The sequence below is a fragment of the Homalodisca vitripennis genome, chromosome 1, assembly GCF_021130785.1.
Source record: "Homalodisca vitripennis isolate AUS2020 chromosome 1, UT_GWSS_2.1, whole genome shotgun sequence".
NCBI lineage: Eukaryota > Metazoa > Arthropoda > Insecta > Hemiptera > Cicadellidae > Homalodisca > Homalodisca vitripennis.
In genome coordinates this window covers 155,380,554-155,405,409 of record NC_060207.1, presented here as the reverse complement: position 1 = coordinate 155,405,409, position 24,856 = coordinate 155,380,554, and the positions used below count along the sequence as shown (strand labels likewise).

Here is a 24,856-nt window from a genome sequence, read left to right as displayed (position 1 = left end):
ACGCACACACACACACACACACACACACACACACACACACACACACACACACACACACACACACGCGCGCACTTTGTATAAAAAGAAAGAAATTGATCAATCTTGAACATGACTGCTCACAAAATCACATTTACTATGGCCATCCTAATCAGTAAACCGCTTTCTAATATCGCCATTATGTTATATAGTGATAGCCATGGTAGAGATGTCTCACTGAAAAAGGATTTGAGCAGAAATCGTGTATAGTTAAGGCTAGTCTGGTCAAACCTGGTTTCGCCATTTGTAGATTTTGTTAGCGGTGTAAAAGAAGACTGCGAAATTTTAAGAATAATGATATCATTATAGTCATAGGTGATACTAATGATATTGGAGGTGTCAGAGAGTGCGGCTTGACATATGTATATGTGGACCTGTTGACCTCGCTACCGTATCAACAGTGTCACATAGGTGTTATCTAAGGCCGTATTTAACGGAAAACAAATCTATTAGAGATCTGAGCAATAGAAACAATATTTAGTAACGCCAATTTTTTGGACCTTGGGGTCAAAACCTTTCTCTTGTTTTCAAAAAGGGAAATGGCCTTTAATTGATAGGATAAAATTAAAATGTGTAGAGAGAGATTAGCACGTGGTTCGTTCATGGGTGACTCAAAAGCGTCTCTTTGATGCCGGAACCATTACCGCTACTGCTGCTGACCGACCAGGCACAAGCCATCGATGTTTGCAACGCCACTTTTGTTTAATGTTCATCTTGGATAGTGCAATCAGATTCATGTGGTAGTGACTATTTTCCACCTTATATTGACATTGGTTGTACAATTGTAATCAGACTAATTTATGTGCATTGAGACTATCATGAACGAACAAAAGAAACACGTAAAGTGTGGACTGGTGTAAATATCAAAGGTCTTTCATTGATTTAATCCTACAAGTTTCTGATTTCAGTCTGGATATCACTCATCTTCTTTTGAAACGATTTCAGATATTAGAAATCACGATAAACCAAGCCATGCCTCCTAGGAAACAAGAAAAGTCTCGTACAAGTAAAGCGTTTCAGCCTAAATCATGAGGATGCTGAAACGAATGCAGAAAATCAGTGGTATTGAGAAGACGAGCTTCAAAAAATTAGGTTAACCATGACACCTGAAAACTTATGATTATAGGCTGCCTACCCACAAGAACAACAAAATTACTAAAAAACTAAAATATCATCGGAATCATTGTGTTCTAATTTACATACTAAAAATTTATCAATACCTGGAAAGTTATTTAAAGTATTCGTAGAAATATATATGGAACAGTCATTCAATACTAAATTTCAATTAATTTTATTATAAATTTATAGTCACATCCCTATTCAGTATAATGAAGCTTTCATGGACAGCATTGTGCCACCAAGGTTCCGGAATGTAACGAAATGTGTGTTTCAATCATGACTCCATAAAAAAAAAATGAAAGAATGCCTAAGTGGACCTTTTTTTAACGAATGCCATGGAGATGGAAATCGTTCTTGCAAGTAAGAAACACACTGCCAGGTGCGGGTTGTATATCATACTCTATGATGACAAAATTGCCCGAGAAAAAGAAGACGCTACTCTTAAACGTGTATAACAGTACATGAAAATCGGAAGATGCCGAAATGCCCAGGGATTGGAAGAATCATTTCATTTTCCCTTGTTAAAACCAAATAGTGATAAAAATTCACCTAAGGGATATAGGATCATAATAATTTTATGCCTAGCTAAGTTAATAATTTAGTTACTTTCTCCAAAGACGTGTAATAGCTAAAAGAAGGAATACAGCATATTCGCTGCATCTCTTGATCTTACTAAAGTATATTATAATGTACACATTCTACTCTTTTATACTAATTATATAACTTGAAGATGGAAGATCCCTGCTATGCATTACATATTTGCCATTCTGGCTGACGGAATGAACAGTTATTCTGAAAGTGATAGAAGAGAAAATACATAGGTTTACATCTAGAGATATGCCTCAAAGCAGTGTGATCAGCCAATTATTATTCCCTCTATGTTTTGCAGATATTAAGAAGTGCATGACTGAAGAAACAAGGTCACTTCAGTATGCCGATTAGAGTTTTCTATATGATTCTCATAGAGGAAATATAAAAGCATGTGAAATACTACAAAACCGTTTGAGGAATGTAAGTATTGCTAGAGAATCTGTGTTTAAATTTTAGTCCTAAAAGTGTGAAGTAATAATATTTACTAGAAAAATCATAATAGACTACTATGACTTCAAACTGTATGATTAAATATTACATCATGGGTAGTCACAGGATTTTAGTGGTGTACTATTTGATAGTAAATTCAAGTTTTACTGTCATATACTAGTAGATATTGCATATAGTTTATTGCAGAATACTGCAGTTTTATTAACTATGACTTAAATAAGAAGCAAGAACAAATGATCGATACGATATAGAATTATTCTGTATTGCGGTTATGTCTTGAAGCCTTGAAAATAACACCCATATTAGCGATGTGTAATGTTACTTGTAAGTTTGGGAAGGCGACAACTAGCTGAAAAATTAGTTATAAGAACTGTCACAGACTCTATTACCAAGCTTATGAAAGCAAATCCTAATTTTCTAGACTGGACTGAAATTAAAGTATTTACTACTTGAAATTGTTCAAATATTAGTAAAAAGCACAACGAAACTATCTTGAGGCATTTGTCAACCTAAACAATAATATTATGGACATGAAGAACATTATGGAAATGCACAGAAGAATTCTTTTCCGTTTCATTACTTCATAAATTAATTACCAGTAAAAAAACCATAACGTTACCATGGGTACCCGGTCACATAGGTTCAAAGGAAATGAAGTTGCTGGTAAAATCGCTTACAAGCTAGTATTTGTATACATTTTAAGACAGAATATAAATCATTAGAAAAAATAAATGTATATGAAGAAATGACAAATAAAGTGTTTGTTAAAGCTCACAGAGATTTTTAAAGTTCTGACAAAGGACAATGGTACAAACAAGTGCAACTAAATTTAACCAATATATCATGGATAGGAATGCGCACTTTAAACAGACACTATAATTATGATGTGCAGGTAGATGTATGGACACTTTAGCAACGCACAACTCATTTTACACCATACGAAGTTATTGGAAAGTTTTAATTTGTAAAACATGTATTAGTGGTGTTGAGGAATCGATTTAGCATACATAACATCAGTGTATTGGTTATGTTAAGCAACGTAAAGATATGTTGGAACACTTGAGGAAAGGATATTTTGTAACTCCACCAAAATTACCAAACCTTCTTCAAACTGATCATTATCATAACTGGAAACGCATCTTGAAATTTATAATGAACGCAAAAATAAAGATATGAAATTACAAATATATAATATAGAAATTTACATATACAGAAAATAAAATGTTTCTTAACAAATTATTTTACTAAAATAATAGTGAAAAAATGAAGCAAATTACTGGAATTGATGAGTAAATTTTGAAGATGTGGCTTCTTGGCATAAATACCAAGCCTAAAAAGAAGGTTATTTAGTTTTTAATTCTATAACAGGCATGTCAAAACTAGGGTTCTCCAAGGTAAGAGAACCAGTTTAGAAGTAATATGAGACTCATTGTCAGGTTTCCAAACAATTGCTCTGATGTATTACGTTGAATAAAATGAATCAGAGCTCCTAGGGACTGTGAGAGGTCAGATAATCGGCCCACTCTTCCACTTGTGGGAGTAGGTTAAATAAAAAATAGTCTGTTTTATGATGGATACTAGTACCTATCATTTCCGTTTATGTATATCATTTATAGCAATGTAAAATCTTAATCTCAAGTTCTGATTTGTACACTTCAGGTTGGACTCTCTCAGGTGGAGTTTCAAGGCAAAATGAGATGCCTATCAACACGAAGTCTAAGACGATTTACATCAAAAGGAATTCTTGAAAAGAATGTTTGAATATGTTTATTTATTAAATGATTCATTTCTGAATGATCTGTATCAGATAAACGTAATATTATTCCACTAGAAGTAATCTTAACTGAACACCTGTCTCCAATCTCATATATATATATATATATATATATATATATATATATATATATATATATATATATATATATATATATATATATATATCGAAGACGTTTGTTTACGAGCTAATCAATCTTGTAATACATCACAGAGTAACAAAATCAGGAACTAGTGTCTCTTAAGAAAATTTACACCGCCAACGTAAAACAGTAATGAAATGTATTGAATTATATGAATGTTGAAATTGACATACTGCAGCTACAGGTATAGATGGGAGTGGGTTGATTGATCATGTATAATTTTATTCCAGCACTCAGGTCGATTTCGGGTCTATTGACAGCAACAATTTAGTTACTTAGTTACAGTTACGTAGTTCTTACTTCATTAACCTTCCGCTTTGAGCCTCGAAACAACCGAAGTTATTCCATCTGATGCTCTCGTAGGTTTGTCCTCTGATATCTGAGGTCTACACCTATCTGAAGACATCCAAACATATAGAAAAAGTAACTAACTTCCACAACAAATAATGAAAGTAGTAGTAATTTTGTTTTGGATGCATTCTTGATCCTTGAACTTATCCATCTTACAAAGTCAAAGGAATAATTGTTCAGAAGCAATTGATGATGGTTACAACCATTATCTATAGCCAGGCGACGAGAAGTAGTTTTAAATTGTACTTGCCTGGCTGTATGGATGATTGGTAACTAACAACCAGCGCACTTAATGCGTGGTGTCAATGTAATGGAAAAAACCATTGTGTAACGCAGGGTTCTTCTGGTTTTCGTCGTCCTGTTTACATATGTCCACTTCTGTTCATAATGAATGGCAAGAGAAGAGGTCGCGCTACTCATTTGTGTGAAGACTTCTCTTTTGCAAGTAGGATTCAATGCCACATCGTTTCGATATCAGAGACGAGTGAAATTGTAAATTATCATAATTATGAATGAAACCGTTATGATTGTTATATTTCATATTATTGTTTTAATCAATTACTTAGTACCGTTTATAGTATAAGATAATAGTGTTTAATGTTAATAACTCCAATCAGGCACATTTCAAATTTTACTTATTAATTAATTGGTACTGTCAAGTTCTGTTGGAGGCATGACCGTTTTAATTAGACATTTTAGTTTTACAAAACCTGATGTTAAAATAACAGTGTCAAGTCTTAAATTTTCCAGCTTAGATAATTTTCGAATTATTAAAATAAGAGGGAAAACACTTAATGAACTCGTTTATGACACTCTTATCTAGAATGTTATAAGTGAAGTGGATTATACTCGATTAGACATTTAAATACTGGATAATAAGTGAAATGTCACAAGATGTTCTCCGGAATTGATAAGAGATGAGACATTCGATTTTTAGTGTAGAGCTTCTTCTTCTTAGAAGTGGTCTATAGTCAAGCACTTAGACCTCCAAGAGCCAATGTTCTATTCCGTAAATATGAAATGAAGTTCTGGACGTTTACAGTCTCAGTAGTCATATTAACAACTAAAACTACTGACCAGTATTTCTTTAGAAAAACCACCATCCTTGATCAAAGTGCCGTAAATGACAGAATTTAAATAGTTTTTACCTAGCACAGTGCAGTAAGTAACAAGTGTTCCGAAGTTTCGTCTTGCTCATTGAATAACCTACGTAATCCTTAAAGATACCCACTGTTCACAAATGTTTTCTCAGATATCTGCATCCATATGCTGTAATTAGACCCACTGACCAAATTCAGCTCATGGAGAGAAGATAAATATTAGTGTAGCGGTTGTAGATAGCTAGAATGATCAAGTGAAAACCATCTTATCTTTCTTTGATTATCTCTTCTGCTGTTTATCTTCAGTTTCATTTTCACCTTGTAGCCTGTATTTATTTAATGAAAGGTGACTGCGCTATTTTAACAAAACTTTAAAACAGAACTAGCTGAATGTTGTGGGGTAATTTTCAATACATTTTTATTTTATACGTGAAAAGTAGGGTTAATAAAAGTCAGCAATAAAACAAAATTATCAGCATTTAATGTAAAGAGAAATTGGTCAGGCAAGGGCCAGATAGTCACAAGGCATGACGTGCTTATCATTCTAACAAGGATATGTGAATGGTTAACAATGTGATAAAGCTTTAGAGTTACGAGTTTTGCAAATAATTATTTACAGTATGCCAACATCAAAATACAAAATATTATTAGTAATGAAAACAATTTCTTAGAAAGTTTTAAAATTTGACATGAGATTATGATCTAATATACCGCATTTTGGTCACTCAACAACAGGTTCTTTGTGCATGTTTTAGATTAAGTATTCTCTTCACTGCATCTAGCTGACTAGTGTCTTAACAATTCCGACTTCAGTACATCAAATATCAACAAAAAATAAATATTTCAAACTTAATACGCAATGTCTCGGTACAAGAGCTAAAATCTTTTTTTTAACAATATTTCATTTATCAACAATTCATATTTCTGATGCAATGTGTAATGTACAATTCAGAGTGAACAGAGGAAGATTAAGCATAGTAGCCACTCAAACAATGAAAATAAATTAAATAAAAATAGTATGCAATAGTAAACAATGTTGCATTTTTATTAGTACGTATAGTATCACAGAGAGTTTGATCATGACTAGAGTTTGTGATTATACTCAAAATAGTTTACAACATTTCTTAATCTCAAGTACAAACTAGGGATAACAAGGGCCCGAACAGTATTGTCTTTGTTACTAGAGAGAGCCAGTAAAGCAGCAGATTATTAACAATCATGACTTCCAGACTTTGAGCTTTCTTAATGAGACCCTTTTTAACCTGGCGACAGCGGTGCGAAGATCCCCGTCGTCGTCGCTGAGAGTTTCACCCTCCGAGTGGACTTCTCGCTGTGTGGTCACAGGTTCTCGAGAACTGGCTCGCCGCCCAAGCCCACTGAGCGGGAATTTGGCCTTGGCCGTTGTCGTAGGGTCACTCAAGGTTGCACTCAACCCTTTACTCAATCTGTCCAGGGCCGGCCTCAGAGTGCCACTCTTCCGAACTTCTCTCTCCTTTAGAATGAACCTACCGATAGTCTGCCAATGCGCTTGAGTCCTGAAAATGTTTTCTTCGTCCGGTAACACTCGTTGCACACGGTTTCCTCCGTTTTGCCACTCGAGTTCTTCCACTAGCACGAATCTCACGGGATCTTCCAACCGCCGTGCCTTCACAAGGGCTTGCGCGAGAACATCTTGAGCGCAAGCTGTCAGCGGCACCTTCAGAATGGCGTACGGTATCTCCGGCGACACGTTATAAACACAGACAAGGAAGTTATCGGCTTCGTCCCATGTGCGAGCTTGCTTGACATTACGAGTAGAACGGATCGAGGAGAGCCACGCTCTGGAACTGGGATCATCTCCCAGCCGCTTCAACAGGAACTTGCCGACTCCTTGCCACTGTGCCTGAGCCTGCAGGGGTCTCTCCTGGGGGTCCAACACGCGCTGACTCGCTGGCATATCCTTCTCTCTTCCACCCCAGCCTCTTGCTACTTCCTCTACCAATACATAATCCCCTGCGCGTTCTGAGCCTACACCTGCCTTCGTCAGAGCCTGCAGGATCACCTGGAATCATAACATCATCTTCATATAATCACTTAATTAAAAATATTCAGATACTTCTCATATACCCGTGATATTTTAGAGTTAACATATTAGTTATTAATAATTGTATAATAACCAATACATTATACATTAATAACCAATACTCTACTGAGTGTCTTAATAAAGAACCACTCTGTATAGTTCGAATTTTATTTCTTGAGTTGCCCAATTAACCATTTACATCCCAGCTAACCTCTATGTGAACTGAGGCAGTAACAGTAGGCTCTATGTCACACTGCAGCTTAACGATAAGAGCCCGTCCCGTCGGCTTTTAGAAAGCCATTGAGGAATATGGAGCATGTCACACGATAACGTCACGCAGACATACACGGAAGACTCTTCGACTAGTGGTGAACCGTCGGGCCCGTCGAATCCGCTAACAATCGACGGGCCCGTTCCGTTTCTCGGCTCCGTCGGAGTCTAGCGACTATTGCTTCATGGGCCTGTCGATCGTTCCATGGGCAGTACAGAATATCTATTTAATGTATACATTCTGTAGCCTCCAAGAATAATATGAAGTGAACAGTGTTATAAAAATTTAATTGTCATAAAAAAAAACAATTTTTTGTAGAACCTCAGTTAACTTAGCGTTTAAAATGTATTTTATTGTAAAGTGAAACCAGTTTTAATATTAAGCTGAAACATTCCACGTAGAAAAAATGGCACATTAACCCATATATTCCTAATGGTTCTTAATAGAACACCTTGGTATATTTATTAACCGTCTAGTCATCATGTTCGCAACACTCTACAAGCAGTGGTGAGTTGTATAGTATACACAACAGTTTGTCACGGACAACGTGTAAGATGGACTTAAACATCTCAAGATCGTGTTCTCTTCTGCAGGTGTTCTTGAGCTATGACTAGACCTGATCATAGACTGACCTGATGACATACTATGGTAGTTTAAAATGGTCGGTTTCCTTCGCAAATAGGATGAACTCAATGAATACCGTACTGTTTTTATACTACTCCTCCTCCTTCAAACTTTAGTACAAATAGTGTTCTCGGGTCGTTCGTACTCAGTTAGCACGGCCTTTGAACGGAACGGACCCATCCAACGTTCTCCGAGCACGGACGCCCGAGCTGACGTATGACATAGACCTAAATGAGAGCAACAAATGAGCAGTTTTATTGGTTGGTGATATTTTGGGTACACCATATGTATAGTGTCCAAACGTTCTCTATTTTTAAGACAAACATTGTAATTGCTACATTTATTTCGTAAGAATAAATAAAAAGATATCAGTAGGATAGTATATTTTAGTTTTATGATGTATCAGATATATACATTTTACGTTTTTACTACATAATATAATTGTCTCAACTCATTATCTTACCTCATGCGTTGTGCTTTCCTGGGTTATCTTGAGAATGGTGTAAGGTTCATCTGGCACCACTCCGTACACCATGAGGAAGAACATACGACGCTTGACGCCAGGCAAGAGTGTGCTGGCGTCTGGTCGCACTTCCTGAATCGCACCTCTGGCCTCGCGCGCGCCATCTAGGCTCTCTTCCTCGGTGCGCGAGCAGATAAACAGCGATGACAGCGGCAGTGGCTGGTTCTGTGCACTGCGGAGGCGCACATGGCGATAGCCAGGGCGAAGGCACTTCAGTGGCATCACTCGCTGCGTTAAAATATGGTTCGTACTCTGGTCCAACACGTTGAACCTCAGAAAAGCCAGATCCCTGCAGATACAATGAAATATGTTTTAATCTATATGTCTTATATCACATTAAGTACGGACACGTTCCATTAAATTTTGTACTTTTGCCTAAGCTATCAAGTCTTAGAGTTTTTACAATATGTTTTGAGAAATGAAAGAAGGACAAATTTTTGAATTTCCAAAATATTTGTATGTAGGGCTAATGTATTTTATAAAAATGTTATAACGAAGGATGTTGATTAGTGTGAATTGAGGCATCAACAGAAGTGGGTTTTAGAGATAATACTATGTCTATGTATCTATTAAATTTACGTTTGAACTTTGTATTAAAAAAATATGGATTTAAAAGTCTCAATTACCTAAACATAACTTTGAAGAAGAAGGTCTCGTTGAAGACAGGGTTGACATAGTTGCGGGTGGGGTTTTTCGTGCGCTGCTTACTACAGTCAACAGGAATACCGACCAGTTCAACCTCCACAACTATGGGTGCAGGAGGTGTGGTGGGGGCAATGGGACAGCAATACTGCCCAGATATCAAGTTCAAGATAAGATGTGAAGAGTGCAGTCCATCAAACTCCTTCTCCCATGGATTGAATCTAATGACACCAATACATATAAGAATTTTCAGCCGTTCACACTTCTAGCTTGGGGAAGGCTAGTATTTTTATCAATGAACTTGTACTATATCTACTGTACGGGCAGACCATAAGCCTCTTGTTTGTGCAATATACAACATCCTGTTTCAATATAATATAGCCTACATGTTACAATGGCATTTAGACATTACCATTTCCAAGGCTACAATGTAAAAATGTTATTTGTTTAATGAACCGTTTAGTTTTTTACATTATTATAGGTATATTACTTTATACATTTTCAAGCACAATTTAATTTATGCATCTTTTATGTAAGTAGTTGCTACAGATAGATGCCTATTTCAGTGTTGTATGTGAGTACAATAATGATAATCAGTTGCAATAATATAAATTGCCCCGATTGCGCTAATGGTAACAATGATCGGGTAATTCTCCTGAAACTAAAGTATTATTTGTACTGTTTGTGATCAAGGAGGAAATAGATGTTTATTCTTTATTGTTTATACAAGTGGCATATTTAAGTAATAAGCAGAATCCAGTAAAGTTAGTGTATAACTAAGTTATATTTCAAAGGATTACTGTTTGTCCTCTCTTATGGTACAGATCCTAATGTCTCTCCACTAGGAGTATGTTTTTATGTATGGTTCGACTAACGTGCTTGGAACTCGAGTCCAGACCACGTGCATATACCATGAAGATGCAGGGCTTCATTAAACACTGTCATAAGTCACTGTCATAAATTTGATATTGGAGGAATCTATATTGCTACTCGAGGCGTATGGTTGTGTAGTAAAAAAATTAAAATATTGTTGTGTGTTCTGTATGTACATCTATGTACTTACACATGAAATTGAACTAAGGATAACAGATAATTTATATTAGGTATGGGATAACTGTCACCTCTAATTTCATTTGTAATGATATTAAAGTTTGTACAACTTTCAAGAAACTATGCTCACCACTAGCATAGCAACAGACACAGGTAAAGTCAACTGGATTATTAAAGTGAGGAAAAAAGTAGGGGCACAGTTAGTAAGATTATTGCTGGAGATGTTGTTTAGGAAAAAAATATTGTGCATTTGAGTCTTTGGGTACTCTTCTTTCTGTTGTTTGAATTTTATTATAGAGCAATTTCTTTAAACGTCTTTAGCACCTTCATTTGTTCATTTGTCAAAAGGATTTCCACCTAGTACAATCTGAAATTGTCAGAAGATTGGTTTGGATGAAGGTTTGGCATAAATACTGTTCTAAATATTCCCAGAAAACTGGCATCACAGCTTTCTATAATTCAGTATGACCTTTTCTATAACAAATTGCGTTCATATCTCAAATATGCAGTATTCAAATCTTAATCAACCTTTCCAATATGTATCATATTAATAAAACTTATATTTTAGATATTAAAGGAAGAATTGACGATTTATCATTTCATATAGATTTTACTGGTACTGAGACCATAATATACACCACGTATCCAGAACTAACCCATACTACATTTTGATCCCTGCACTCAATCATGACAAAGTATTCATTGTACAAGATTGATCTTTTTATATTTATTTTTAAACTGTCACTAAATCTTTTTTAAATTATTACAATGATTCCATTTTGAATTACATTTAATTGATACGTCACTTTCCTTTTACTACTTTATACTACTTTAAAGACATTAAAAAAAAAAAATCCATGATCTATTATTAACATACTGGTTCTTTGAGTTAATAATTATATCTTTACTCATCTTTTTACCATTTTTCATTTTTAAACAGTCCAGACATTTTTATGGACTACCTGTTAATCTTTATTCACTCAGGTCTATGCACAAGCTCCTACTAATATCTTCTTCTTGTTTTCCTGTTTTAGCTTTTATTATTTTTGTGTCAAAGTATTATTTTTATAATCTATTTTATATGTGTATATTTTACTTTTTAGTTCTACTAAACTTAATAATATTGTAACCATGTTTTAATCTGATAATGAATGTACTTTCATTAATACATTCATCACAATTGGTTGGTTAAAATTTGTGATTTACCTTCTGTACATCATATGAGCCCGATCTCTCATGACAGGAGGCTTGGGAACATAGCCACAACGTCCATTCTGTTCGAACATGGCTGCATTGAGATGTGAAGCTGCATCATCTGTCTGGTAGTTCAAGGCCACCATTTGGATGCCAAAAGCCCAGAAGATTACTGGATTGAAGTTCGATGAATCAATTCTCATTCCTGCTGGGTAAGTCCGTACCTAGACAGACAGTTACAAAAATTGAAGACATGTTGTGTATGAAGAATTCAGCTCCATTTAGATGTTGATCATGTATTGGTTGAATTATTTTTTTTAAGAGTTATTGTGGACAAGATATAATAATCCCTCAATAATTCGACACAATTCAGACCAGACATGGTCTAAAAGCCGTATTATTGGAGTTCAATTGAAAAACATGTTTAAATTACATACCGCAATATAATGAATTGTTACTCAAAAAGTCAATTTTTACCATACAGATGTACAATAGAGTCTTAAAATAAAAAAGTTAGCATATGGCATAAATGTTATTCTTTCTTTTGACACTTTTTGACCTGAAGTACTACTCCAGCCTAATGTTTTTTTTTTTTTGGTAAAAGCCTCCAAAAAGTCAAATTTCGTTGACACGCACCTGGTCTGGACCATGTTTTAAATCACTGATAAATTTAAAAAATTTTTGTTCATAAGACTCAACTGCTGATTTATAAAAAAATAGTAATACAAAAGTAATAAAATTCAGATTCCAAAATCATATAATATTTCAAGTCACAAATAAAGTCATAGTACAGTACAACCTCACTGTGTTACTGTAATTAAATATACAGTACAAAATTTATCAACTTAATATACTACTAATAAACTATGAATGACACAATAAGAAAAAAAATAAAATCACCGAAATGTCTGATAAACTTCCTTTACTATATTTACACTATTCAAGAATTGTGCAGGGCCAGACTATAGAGAGACTACTGTATTTTGTAAAGAATATCCCTACTTAAAACATTTAATAGTGCTGGTCAATTATTTTCATTTTGTCAAAGCTGATTTTTTTAAATTTCATTAAAATGAGTTCTTTTACTTAAAACACATTTTTGAACCATTATGGACATTAGATAACTAAAATTAATTCCTGAATTCATTTATTATCAATGGAAGAAATACCTTTATAACTCAAGTACAGTATATTATTTTGGATAGAATCTTTGATAAGGAAACTTTTGATAAGTTTAAAGTAAAATAATAATTTTCACAAACTGAATACTGAATTTTTAATTATACTTGTTTTAGGATTAACTTTCTATGTTTAATAATCTTAATTTTAAAATTTTATATGGTGTTATAGTTATATGGTTGTAACAATAACATTCAGGTACAGTAGCGTAGCCAGAAATTTCGTTCGGGGGGGGGGGGGTCCGAAAACCGGGGGATCCGGGGGACGTTTTGTTTGTTATTTGCCAATGAATTCACTGGTAAAAGGTAAATACCAAAAATATGGAGCTTTAGTAACTACGTCTTATAGAAAGTGGAAAGAAGTAATAGGCAAAATTAAACTTTCACAGCAACTCCAGTACCACAAATTTTCTTGTATAGCTACAGAAACTTTACGAAGTTCGATTCTGGCCGAGTAGAAGGCACCAAAGTGATGTTGGATTCACTGGATAAGAAATAAAAAGATCAAAACAGAGCTTCACTCAAGCGTATAATTGACTCAAAACTAAATTTCTGTAGAGAAAATGAAATACTCCTTCGGGGGGGGGGACATTGGGCCACTGATGACGGCCCGAAAAAAACCCTTTAGAAAAGAAGGGCGATTTTCGAGCGTTGCTCGGGGTACAGAATCAAACTAACGGTCGGAAAATGAACCGGAAAAAAAATCTCTACTGATTAGAAGTTCGGCACTTTTGGATTTCACTGATTGGGGTATTTATGAATGAGTTATAATGACGATTTTTTTGTATCATTACACTGTAGACGAGTACATAATTATCGGAAAAATCACTTTCGGTCGGAAATAAAATACACCTGAAGAACTTCAACTACTTCGGACTTCGGTTATTGAGGTAAACGTGGTATTTTTTTTATTGAGTTTAGGACGACGATTTTTTGTTATCATTAAACTGTACTCGACTACCTATATAATTATCGAGAAAAAAATCACATAAATACCAAAGAAAAGCTCTCTACTGATTCGTTGTGACCGATTTTGGATTTCACTGGTTTGAGTGGTTGAGGTAAAAGTAGTACTTATAATTATGTTAGGACATTGAATTTAGAGATTAATTCAACGGCCGACTAATAAATATATAATTATCGAGAAAAAAAAATCACTTCCGATCGGAATATACTAAGGAAAATGAAATAATACCTTAGTCAGTGAAATCCAAAGTAGTTGGAACTTCTTATCAGTAGAGTTTTTCCGGTGTATTATCTGACCGGAAGCGATTTTTTCAATTTTTATTTGATAATTATATAGATATTAGTCGGCGTTCAATTGATACCTAAAATCAATGTTCTAACATAATTCTAAGTACCACTTTTATCTCAACGACTCAACCAGTGAAACCCAAAATCGTAAAAAATCTGAATCAGTAGAGGTTTTCCTCGGTATATTCCCGACCAGAGGTAATAATAATACTTTTTATTGTGTCAACAATAATAAAAATTGCATAGAATCGTCAAATTAAATTATTTAGAAATATGTATATCTATTTTAAATTGCCCCCGTTCATACACAGTCCACACTCATTCCTAAGACTGATACATACTTACAGCCATACGTTTTAAAATCTTCTAAATTTTACCACCAGAAATAGAGGATGATCGAATTACTTTAAATTTCATTCCAGCGGGATCATCTTAAACTCTTCCACTGAAATAAAAACACCCTCGACACAAAAAAAGTGTCTCAATCGAGCTTTATTAATTTTGTTGGTTCATTCAAATTTTTGATTTCATCAGGGAGCTTGTTGATCAGCTTAACACCAACCTCGGATGGCAAACGTTTAAATGCGGCTGTTCTGTGCGGATGTAACTGAAGGTTGTCCCTGCCTCTTGTCCCGTATTGATATTCGTCCCTGCCCCGGAAGAACTCGCACTTAAATCGGCAGAACAGGGCGACATTGAGGATGTAGAGACAGGGCAAAGTTAACAATCCAAGCTCCCTAAAGGCATCTCTGCATGAATTTCGAGATTTCAATTTTGAAATGATGCGGACAGCTTTCTTTTGACTTCTAAATACTCGCTCAAATTTGTATTTAGAACAGCCTGCCCATAGCCTCAACTCGTACATTAGATGGGGGTGTACAGGGCCGAAGTAGGCCATTTTTAGTACATCCCGGGAGCAAAATTTTGGAAAGGTTCCGTAGAGCATAAATGCCTGAAGAAACCGTTTGAGCAGGTACTTTCAATGTGATTGTCTCGAGTCAGACTTCGATTAAAATACATTCCGAGGAACTTGGTGGAATCAGTTTCCTCTATGAGGACATCGTCCGCCATCACAGCAGCGCGATCCTCAATCTCTCTTTGCCGCAAACAGAAATTTATGGCATTTGATTTGGAGTTGTTGGTCCTCAGATTTAATTTAGAAAAAAACTGAATACATGAATTCAGTTCTAAAAAGGAAATGATTTCTAAATTCATGTTTTGTTGGAGCTTTAATGCAGAGCGTTGTATCGTCCAACATACTGGACCATTTTCCCTCTCAGGGAGCGATGAGTTCCGCCTGCTGATGTACACAAGGAACAAGACTGGTCCAAGGATAGATCCCTGTGGAACTCCATAGGAAGAAAAGTCGCAAAATTTAAAATGATTTAATTGTTTTTTTCTCGATAATTATATATGTATTAGTCGGCGTTGAATTCATACCTAAAATCACCGTCCTAACATAATCCTAAGTACCACATTTTACCTCAACCAACTCAACCAATGAAATCCAAAATCGGCAAAACTTGAATCTGTAGAGAGCTTTTCTTTGGTATTTACCGACCGGAAGTGATTTTTTTTCTCGATTAATTATATAGGTTATGGTGTACAGTTTTAATGATAACAAAAAATCGTCGCCTAACTCAATCGAAAAACCCCTACGTTTACCTCAATCATTGAAGTCCAAATTAGTTGAAGTTCTAATCAGTAGAGTTTTTTCAAGTGTATTTTCCGACCCGAGAAAGTGATTTTTTCAATAATTATATGCACGTTTTACAGTTTAATGGACACCTAAAAATCAACGTCATAACTTAATTCTATGTAGTCACTTTACGTCCCCCACGACGAATTTTGAACGAAAGTGGTCGCTAATTTAAACTGTTCGCCGTGTTACGGTTCAGGTTACTTTGCGACGTCACGTGGACCGTGCCCTATAGAAAATACCGTGATTACACTACACTATCCGAACAAGACCGAGCCCAAAAAGTATCGTTTGATACTTTATGATTTAAACGAAAAGGACAATTATATTTTTAACAACGGTCACTTTAATCAGTGAAATCAATCAATTTAATGTTTGTAGACAAGAGTTAATGATAACCGTCCTTTTTTTCTCCTGCTCACATGCTTTATTCTTTAATATGTCTTAAAATTTCGGGGGGGTCTGGACCCCCTGGACCCCCCCCCCTTCGCTACGCCACTGTTCAGGGTACATGTCTATATAATTCTCATAATGGATATAACTGTCTTAATTTCTTAATAGTAACATTAAAAACATTATTTTTAGAATTTCAAAGTTTTAAAATAAAATTATCGGACTAAGATTAGAACAACTTCTCTCTCACCAGCTGTGTTTCAGTGTGGGCGACAAGTGCATGCGGCTGTTTCCGACAAAGTTTCTTAGCCGAGTTCTCATTGAGAGAGGATGTCTGGTAGCAGGGATGATTAGAGTTGGGTCGTTGCTTGGAGTGACTGGAGTGAGAATCTACCACACTAGCTCCTGGACTGCCAGAACTGGCCAGGGTAACACTGCTCCCACTCCCCTTCTTGAGCATAGCAGACGATGTGGTAGCAGCAACCACAGCAGCTCGCTGTTTACACCTCACTGAGCTGTTGGGGCTGATTGTGTTCAACCCCCGAAACTTGATCGCCTGCAAATCACCAAAAATGTAGAAGAAAAAAATTATTTTTTATTATTAATAATGGAATTCATGCAAAAAACAAATACAAAACCATACTATTCTATAACATTAGAATATTAGCACTTTGTACAATGTGGTTTTTGGTTTACCAGTAATCAATCACATAAACCTGCTTAAATCAAATTTCTAAATATACCCTTTCAGATATGAATCTTGTATAAGAACGTAATCAAACAAAAATTTGAATCTTTTAAGAATGAGGAGATTTCTTTATGAACTTTGTTCTTATGTTATTTTACATAGTAAACTGTTTTTTGGAAAAATCTCACTGCACTGCTCCCTTTTTGAATTTTGGAACTTCCATAAAGAAGTATCTAAACATAAAATGTAGTAAAGGAGAGCCTGCAAGTTATTCATTTCCATGTTGCAATTGTAATCAGAAAGTGAGGTCTACCTTATATGTCTTCCTACATCCTTTAGCTAAAGTGGTAAATCCTTCATTTACATGGCCTCAATCATTGAGGCAGAGAGAACATTTCCTTCAACATATTTCTTTACAGTAATCAAAGAGACATTGCCAAGTGCTTTCATCTGGATCCTAAAAATAAAACAGGGTAAAGATGTACTTTCATCAACTTGTGAGTGGCGGGGGAGAGGTGGAAATGCACACCTTTTATATTGGTGAACTATTAATGACAATATCACTTTTAATGTTTTCAATATTTTTAATAGGACTCTTGTTTAAGGGATAAACAATTCTCAAAAGCAATTTGACCAATTGCAAAAAACTTTTAAGGCTGTTAAATGGATTAACCAGTAACCACCTATAAATTTTCTTTCTGAAAATTCAGTCATGTTTATCAACCAATGGCAGTAATTTATTGAAACTTTTAATCAGACTACTTTGTGACTGTTTCATGGTTTTACTTAGAAATTCAATTTCTAGATTATTTTGATTCCTGGTATCATAGTTATGAGTATCAGATCTGAAGTTTAATTTACCTGGATTTTTCATAATATACATCTCCAAATAAAATATATACATATTGGTTACTATCAGTATTTCCTGAACTAACAAAATTGAGTCTTCAGTGGTCTGAGGGATTTAATTCTGAAATAATATTTACAGCTTTCTTTTCAACAGGTATGATTTTGAATTAATTAATCATAGATTCAATAATTACATAGGCTACAGTTTGCTGTATACATTTAATAAAATCCTTATATGTGTCTAAGAGTTAACATATTTGTGTTTTTTAAATGATAACAGTGAGTTCTAACATAACTGAAATTCATATTACCTGGACATAAATAACAAGGTCTGAGAGTTCCTTGGCTATTTGGCTGCTCTGCTTCTTGGCCTTAGGCAGGCTAAGTTCATCTTCCATGTATCCACTCCAGTCGATATCCACTTGCGGTGCTGCAGGGGACTTACCCTGGCCTCGTAGTGGGGTCTTCTGAGCACTCTCGTGACTGGACATTGAGTCTGTCCGAGGACACACAGTAGTTCCTCCTGTGAATATAAACACTGTATCACTACATGGAAAACAATTTCATAAAACAATTAAGGATTGAAAATCTAGTGTTTAAATTTTAGAGCATATACTGATTTTAAAGTTTAATGTGCAAATGTCATGAAACGGAGATTCATATAATTAAAATAGTTCCTTGTGAACAATCCAAAAACTTTTATTACAGTAGATTTATCTTCCAAGGACAAATTAAATTATAAAACTGTAATTGATTATATATAAGAACTAATGAACATGCACTAAACGCAATGGCTGAAAAAACTGTTTGACTGCCTTCAACTATGGCTTACCTGCAATAGTGACATCTTGGATTATTTATTAATATAGATAGTTTTTGGAATATTCTACATATACTTGTATATTTTTACAATTTATTGTATTAAATTTGGAAGAAATACTTATAGGGCATGTTCCTCATCCATGTCTGAACAGCCTTTTTTGGATGGAAATGCTACTATTTGCTTATTCCTGTAATTAAATGTAAAATTTGATTGGTGTGTTGGTAAAACAGAGCTCAGCTGAGGCGGAGGAACTGCTGATAAAACCTTGTAAAAGAGATGTTTATTAACATTTTAAAGTATAATTAAGGATTATTTTACATTAAAGTACAAGTTTTACGAGCTCTGGAAAAATATTCACTTGATTATTTTAACAGTGCTATGAAATCTAACTTAATGAACAAAAAAAGGTGAATGTATCATATGGCAAGATATCTCGAGAAAGATTTCATCTGTAAACTCTGATTTTTCCATAAAACAGTAAAACCTTCATAATCCAGCGAGCTCGGTGATCTGGCAATGCCGGATTATCAAGGTATTACTTTAAAATATGGTTTAAACAATGGAAATACAATAAATAAGTATATACGAATTAGAAAATGATCTATTATTGGGTGTTTATTAGTTTAAGAACTCTTTAAGCACCACACAAACATTAGAAAACATAAAAATTAGATAATTATATGACACTTTTTAAAAAGTAAATCACAGTACTGTACTTTTCAGTCAGAATCACTGTCTGTTATCGCTAACACTGGTGTTGTGGCAAAGCGAGAAGTCCCAGATGTTGAAGGAGTGGGAGTTGTCAACGATGTGGTATTGACATCACGTGTCTTCTTTTGGGCTCTTTTAAACATTGAAAAATATGTCAACCTGCTTTTTCGAACTATTGCGCTTTTGAAAAAAATGATTCTCTATATTATGAAGCTGCATAACTTCAGTAGCATCATAGTGCTTGAATATCTCTGCAAATTTAACAAGTTTGTTTAAGGCTTCTGAAGCATCATCGGCCCTTGTAATTTGAGTAGCAGACTCTTCCTCGTCACTTTCTTCTCTTTCATACTCATTCTGCTTAAAACGCTTAAAGAAAGAGTTAAAACGCTTTGTATTATGACCGCGTCACTCAGTTCCTCCTCTATGGGCTAATTTTTGTCCACATCAATCCACTCAGAAATTTCTTCTCCCGAAAAGCTACTCAGTGGATTGTTCGGATTACAAGAAATAGCATCGACAACAACTTGAGAGTAGCCGGTTGAAGAGTCATCAACATCTTCATCTTCAGTTGGCATGTTACTTGTTTCCATAAGTTTTAGCCATAACTTTTGCCATGCCAAGTGTAGTGTTTCATTTTTCATGTTAGACCAAAGTGCCATACCATTTTTGGAAAAACCATTTTTAAACAGTCCTCCTTCCATTCATGCATTCAATTGAGCATCGTAAATAACAGGTAAGTCAGTCACAGTTTTCAGAGCCCTAGGCTTATTAAATTTCCCAATAACGAACGGAGTTGATCGCCTGAAGCATTTGCACAAACTAAAAGAGTGAGTCTATCTTTATTTTTGGTGAAACCCTTTGCGCTAGACTCGTAGCCACCAGCCAAGGTTGAGTTCGGTAAACAATGCCACAAAAGACCAGTCTCGTCTGCATTGTAAATTTGAGCGGGAGATAAGCCATGTTCATAGACGAGCTTTTGAAATGTTAATTTGTACTCATTCGCAGCAGGCAGATCAGCAGATTTTATTTCACCAGAAACATCTAATCTACCATGACGAGTTTTAAAATTGTGAAGCCAACCTTTCAAGAAAGCTGGGATTTCATTTTCAGGCAAATACAATTCTTCTTGAAACAATATGGCCTTTTCAATCATCAAAGGCCCTGTTACCTGTTACTGGCTTACCCTCTGCTCGCTTAGAGCTAAACCATGTCCACAATACACTGTCCAAGTTTTCCAATTGAGGCTTTATCAAAGTTTGTCTTTCAAGACTTTTGTCAGAAACAGATTGTGAAATAAATTTCTCTAATTATTGAAGTTTGTGTTTTTTAATGTCGTATTTAGTGGAGGATGAGACATTGAATTCTTTCATAATAGTGTTTCGCTTCTCACCTTTTTTCCAATCGTTTCAAAATGCCCAGGTTTTGTTCGATGGACAATGTCACATGTTTTCGTTTTACTGTTGTAGAAGCACTTTTTTAGGCTTAGAAAACATATTTAGTCTACACCACAAACATTCACTGTAAAAAAAATGCAGCATATGACACTAAGAAATTATTGTAGCTACTGTAAAATGGTTTATGAGCACGTACACTACCATAGCACTACATATGGAATTCAGTAAACAACGCACTTTGACTGCCGCAAAACAAAGATGATCTCATTTTTGTGTGATTGTCCAAATGACGTAGTGGTACTCATTGGCCCCGATTCTTCCAAAAGGCTTCTGAGACGGCTTGATTTCTTCCAAACGCTTGTTATAGGGCTCGGTTTAACCAGAATGCCTGTGACAGGGCTCAATCTCATCCGCCTGCTTCTGTCAAGATTATCCCGACTTCGCCTGAATGATTGCGAATAGAACTACTGTACTGTACCTAGCTCTCACAAAATTGCGGGTTGCGGGTGCCGAACTATCGGGTTTGCCGAACCATCGAGTGCCGGATTATCGTGGTCCCACTAAACTATGTTTCTACATAGACAAGAATGGGTTCTGTAATAGTGCATATCTAACAAAGGTTTTTGGTTGTGTCATTGAAGTCACTCAGAGGACTCATACAATTTCTCTTTTGTCAGCCAAGGGGATGTAAAAATTTCTTTTCTGTCTATCTATCCACAGGTCGTCTCCTCAAGAATGAAATGATCTGTAGATTTGAAATTTTGCAAGCAACCTCAGTGAAGCCTGTTATACTACACATGGTGTGGCATACTCTTACCTTATTTATTCATTACCATGTTTTAACAAGCACTTGCATTCCAAAAATGCCTTTGAAACTCTTCATAATTAATTCAGTTTTTGCTTAATATGAGTGCAAAACTGGTAGATTTCTTTGTTAAACCTGTATCATTTTAACTTAAGCTTTAATTTATTTTATGAGAAAATAAAAATGCTTACCATCGATGTTCTCATCTTCATCATCATCATCGTCATCATCATCATCACTGAAGTCATCATTGACAGAGCCTCCACTGGTATTAGAGATAATTGAAGATGCCCGACCTGTACCCGACTGCTGAGGACGCTGACTTCCACGTGCTCCTTGACCTCTCTGTACTGGCCATGTTGGGATCTCAGCTGTCAGCTTCTTGTTTTTCACCAATATCCTGTACTTTAGTTGTAGAGGGGAAGGCAATTGGGGTTCATCACCAAAATCTGCTTCGAACAGGAATTTTGTCACCAGTTTGTCCCCAAAAACAGTCTGGAACAAAACATTTTAATTAATAACATTTTTTTATTTATAAATAGTTTAACAGCTAAAGTGGTATTATCAAATTGCGAAGATAAAAGTGCAGAAATATGCAAAGTCTTCTAATAGATGAAAAAAATGCATATTAAACTGATAGATTAAAAAAAATGTCTGAGCTCTTAGAAAAATTGTAACATGATAATGAAATACAGCCACTTAATATCAATACTGAAGAACCTAAATTTAATAACTTAATAATGAAGAATAATAATGTTTAGTAATATTACAAATTAATTCTGAGTATATACAATTTTTATGATATACAAATTAATAAGCTACTGACATTTATAAGAATTTAAATTCTGAATGGATGATTAATTCATTACAACTCATTAGATCTTCTGCCACATTAATACTGTATTCATACTTTATAAAAGCAAGGTCTTTGAATTCCTTAACTTTGAGCATCTCTCAGATAAATTGCAGCTTTCTGTGATAAATGGACTGTATGTACACTGTATAACCGAGTAACATTGGATGAAAGGAAATGATAGAAATTAACACATTACCAAAAGTAATAGTTGATAAAGAAGTGTTATATATCTAGATATCAAATATTGGTGTACCAAAGATTATTTGTAAAGTCCTGTTTACTCTGAATACAAATGACTTAATTATGCTCATATGAACTTTTAGCTAAACACTGATGTGTGATGATGGCACGGTTATCCTGCTCTGTGAAAGAAATCAGGAACTTGAAGTGAACAATAATATACTGAACTTAATATAACAATAATGTAAAAGTACATTGGCAACAATGGTAGGTAAACAACCTTGTACTTAAAGGTAATGAAAGTTCCAGGGAGATGCAAGGAAATTGTAATGAAGACTACTAGTTCCTGGATTTTACCTAATTATTATAAAAGAGCTTTTAGAAATCTCAAGGTAAGGCATTATAGAGTTGAAAATTATAACTAAAATGAATCTTTACATCCTATAAATGATACTAATTTTCTCCTTTCAAACAGTGTCGGTTTTAGCACTACTAGCGCCCTGGGCAAGATTTCTTCTGCGCTCCCTAACTGCAATTCAATTGCATACGAAAAAAGGCTACCGGCACCCCTTTTCGTCCGGTGCCCCTGGGTGGTCGCCCAACCGCGCTCTACCCTAATGCCGCTCCTGCTTTCAAGTAACTGGAAAAAGTAAAATCCAGTGCACAATTTCACAATAACGTAATGAGACATGTTCATCAAATCAACAAAACGGTCAGGAGCTTTCTGTAATTTTGGGATGCTACTATAGAAGAGCTGAGGAAGATCCACAAATTCCAGTGTGGACAAAACCTGAAAAACAGGTGAAGGAATATATTCCTTGTATTAATTTGTTCTTATCAGTGCCATGTACACTATACATTATCTAACTTTCCCTATAAATGGTTATTTTCAGGTATTCATTTGAACATTAGAATCAAATGAAGTTTAAATTCCGTTATTACATAAAAAGGTGTCTTGAATAAATTTGTAAAACATACTAAGAAAATGATGTCATAGTAAAAGAATCACATTTCCCCACTGCAACTCAGGAGACTCTGACAGAAAATATAAATGAGACAAGAGAGGTAGTATTCTTTGTAAGAAAGAATTTGGGGAAGTGAAAAAAATCAGACTATCTTAATAAACACTTGAAATATAAAAATCCTACATTGGAGTCATAGTTTGTGGTATAGTGATCAAATCAAAATATAAAAAAAAATCAGAGTTAAAAGTTTAAAATTGTTCTTTTGAAAAGTGGACACAAAATCTTAATAAAAAAATATTATAATATAATCAATTATTATATACAAATTCAGGGATGTATTGAATAATCATAATTGAATGTGAAGATAATTTAAATAACAATTACATATCCCTGTTGAATAGTAAATTAAAACTAAAATATTAAGTAAAATTAAAATCAATTAGAATATTAAAAATCAATGAAAATAGTTAATGAAAACCTTTGCTAAAGAAGAACTGTATAATGAATTAAATAAATTTTCATTAGTAGTGTGTAAAAAACGTATAGTTCAAAACCAAGAGAATGGTTCAACCACTTGTGTAAGTTATAGCAGTTGCGGCTGCTTATGTTCCGGTCTATCGCCTGTCTGAGTTCTGTCCAGGCTCCAGATGAAGTAGAAGTAATTTGTGATAATAGTGTTGACACACAACTCCTGGCTCAGTGTTTGCCCATCTGAGGGTTAAAAATGGCAGTGGTTTTGTCCATGTATATTCTACTGGAATCCAAGGCTTGGACCGTCATGGCGTTCTACAAGTTTCATCTAAAATAGCTCTCATAAAATACCACTTAATGAACACATCTTTAATCAAAAGAAACAACAAATGTGTGAATAGTGGAAAGTAATATGTAATCGTGGCGTACTAGAAATATCTGAGCCATCCGTGTTTGTTGCTGGAGTGAACAGTGGTTCTCAATGGACAAGATGACAGGGTATGGTGAGGTGACAAAGGCGCTACGATTAATGGCTTCCACCACGCTGCGGAAGGCTATCTTGGTGGTGAATGTGTGGCCATGGTAAATAAGAGGTGAGCCGTCATCTCCATCCCAGCAGTCGAGTTCCACACAACGACAGCCTGTCAGTAACACCTGCAAG

General features: G+C 35.0%; 1 protein-coding gene across 5 annotated transcripts in view; it reads right to left on the bottom strand.

Annotated features, from left to right (window-relative positions):
- Nucleotides 1-6,022: 6,022 nt before the first annotated feature.
- The window catches only part of LOC124374291, a 1,063,620-nt gene continuing 1,044,786 nt past the window's right edge, over nucleotides 6,023-24,856 (bottom strand). For all 5 annotated transcript variants that reach the window (XM_046832534.1, XM_046832531.1, XM_046832545.1 and 2 more), the window contains 8 exons: nucleotides 24,625-24,849; nucleotides 21,915-22,218; nucleotides 18,302-18,513; nucleotides 16,704-17,009; nucleotides 11,942-12,153; nucleotides 9,670-9,906; nucleotides 8,984-9,332; nucleotides 6,023-7,604 (listed from right to left, as the gene is read on the bottom strand). In XM_046832534.1, coding sequence (XP_046688490.1) covers nucleotides 6,780-7,604; nucleotides 8,984-9,332; nucleotides 9,670-9,906; nucleotides 11,942-12,153; nucleotides 16,704-17,009; nucleotides 18,302-18,513; nucleotides 21,915-22,218; nucleotides 24,625-24,849 — 2,670 coding nt within the window. In that variant the 3' untranslated portion in view covers nucleotides 6,023-6,779. The remainder of the gene's footprint in view (nucleotides 7,605-8,983; nucleotides 9,333-9,669; nucleotides 9,907-11,941; nucleotides 12,154-16,703; nucleotides 17,010-18,301; nucleotides 18,514-21,914; nucleotides 22,219-24,624; nucleotides 24,850-24,856) is intronic.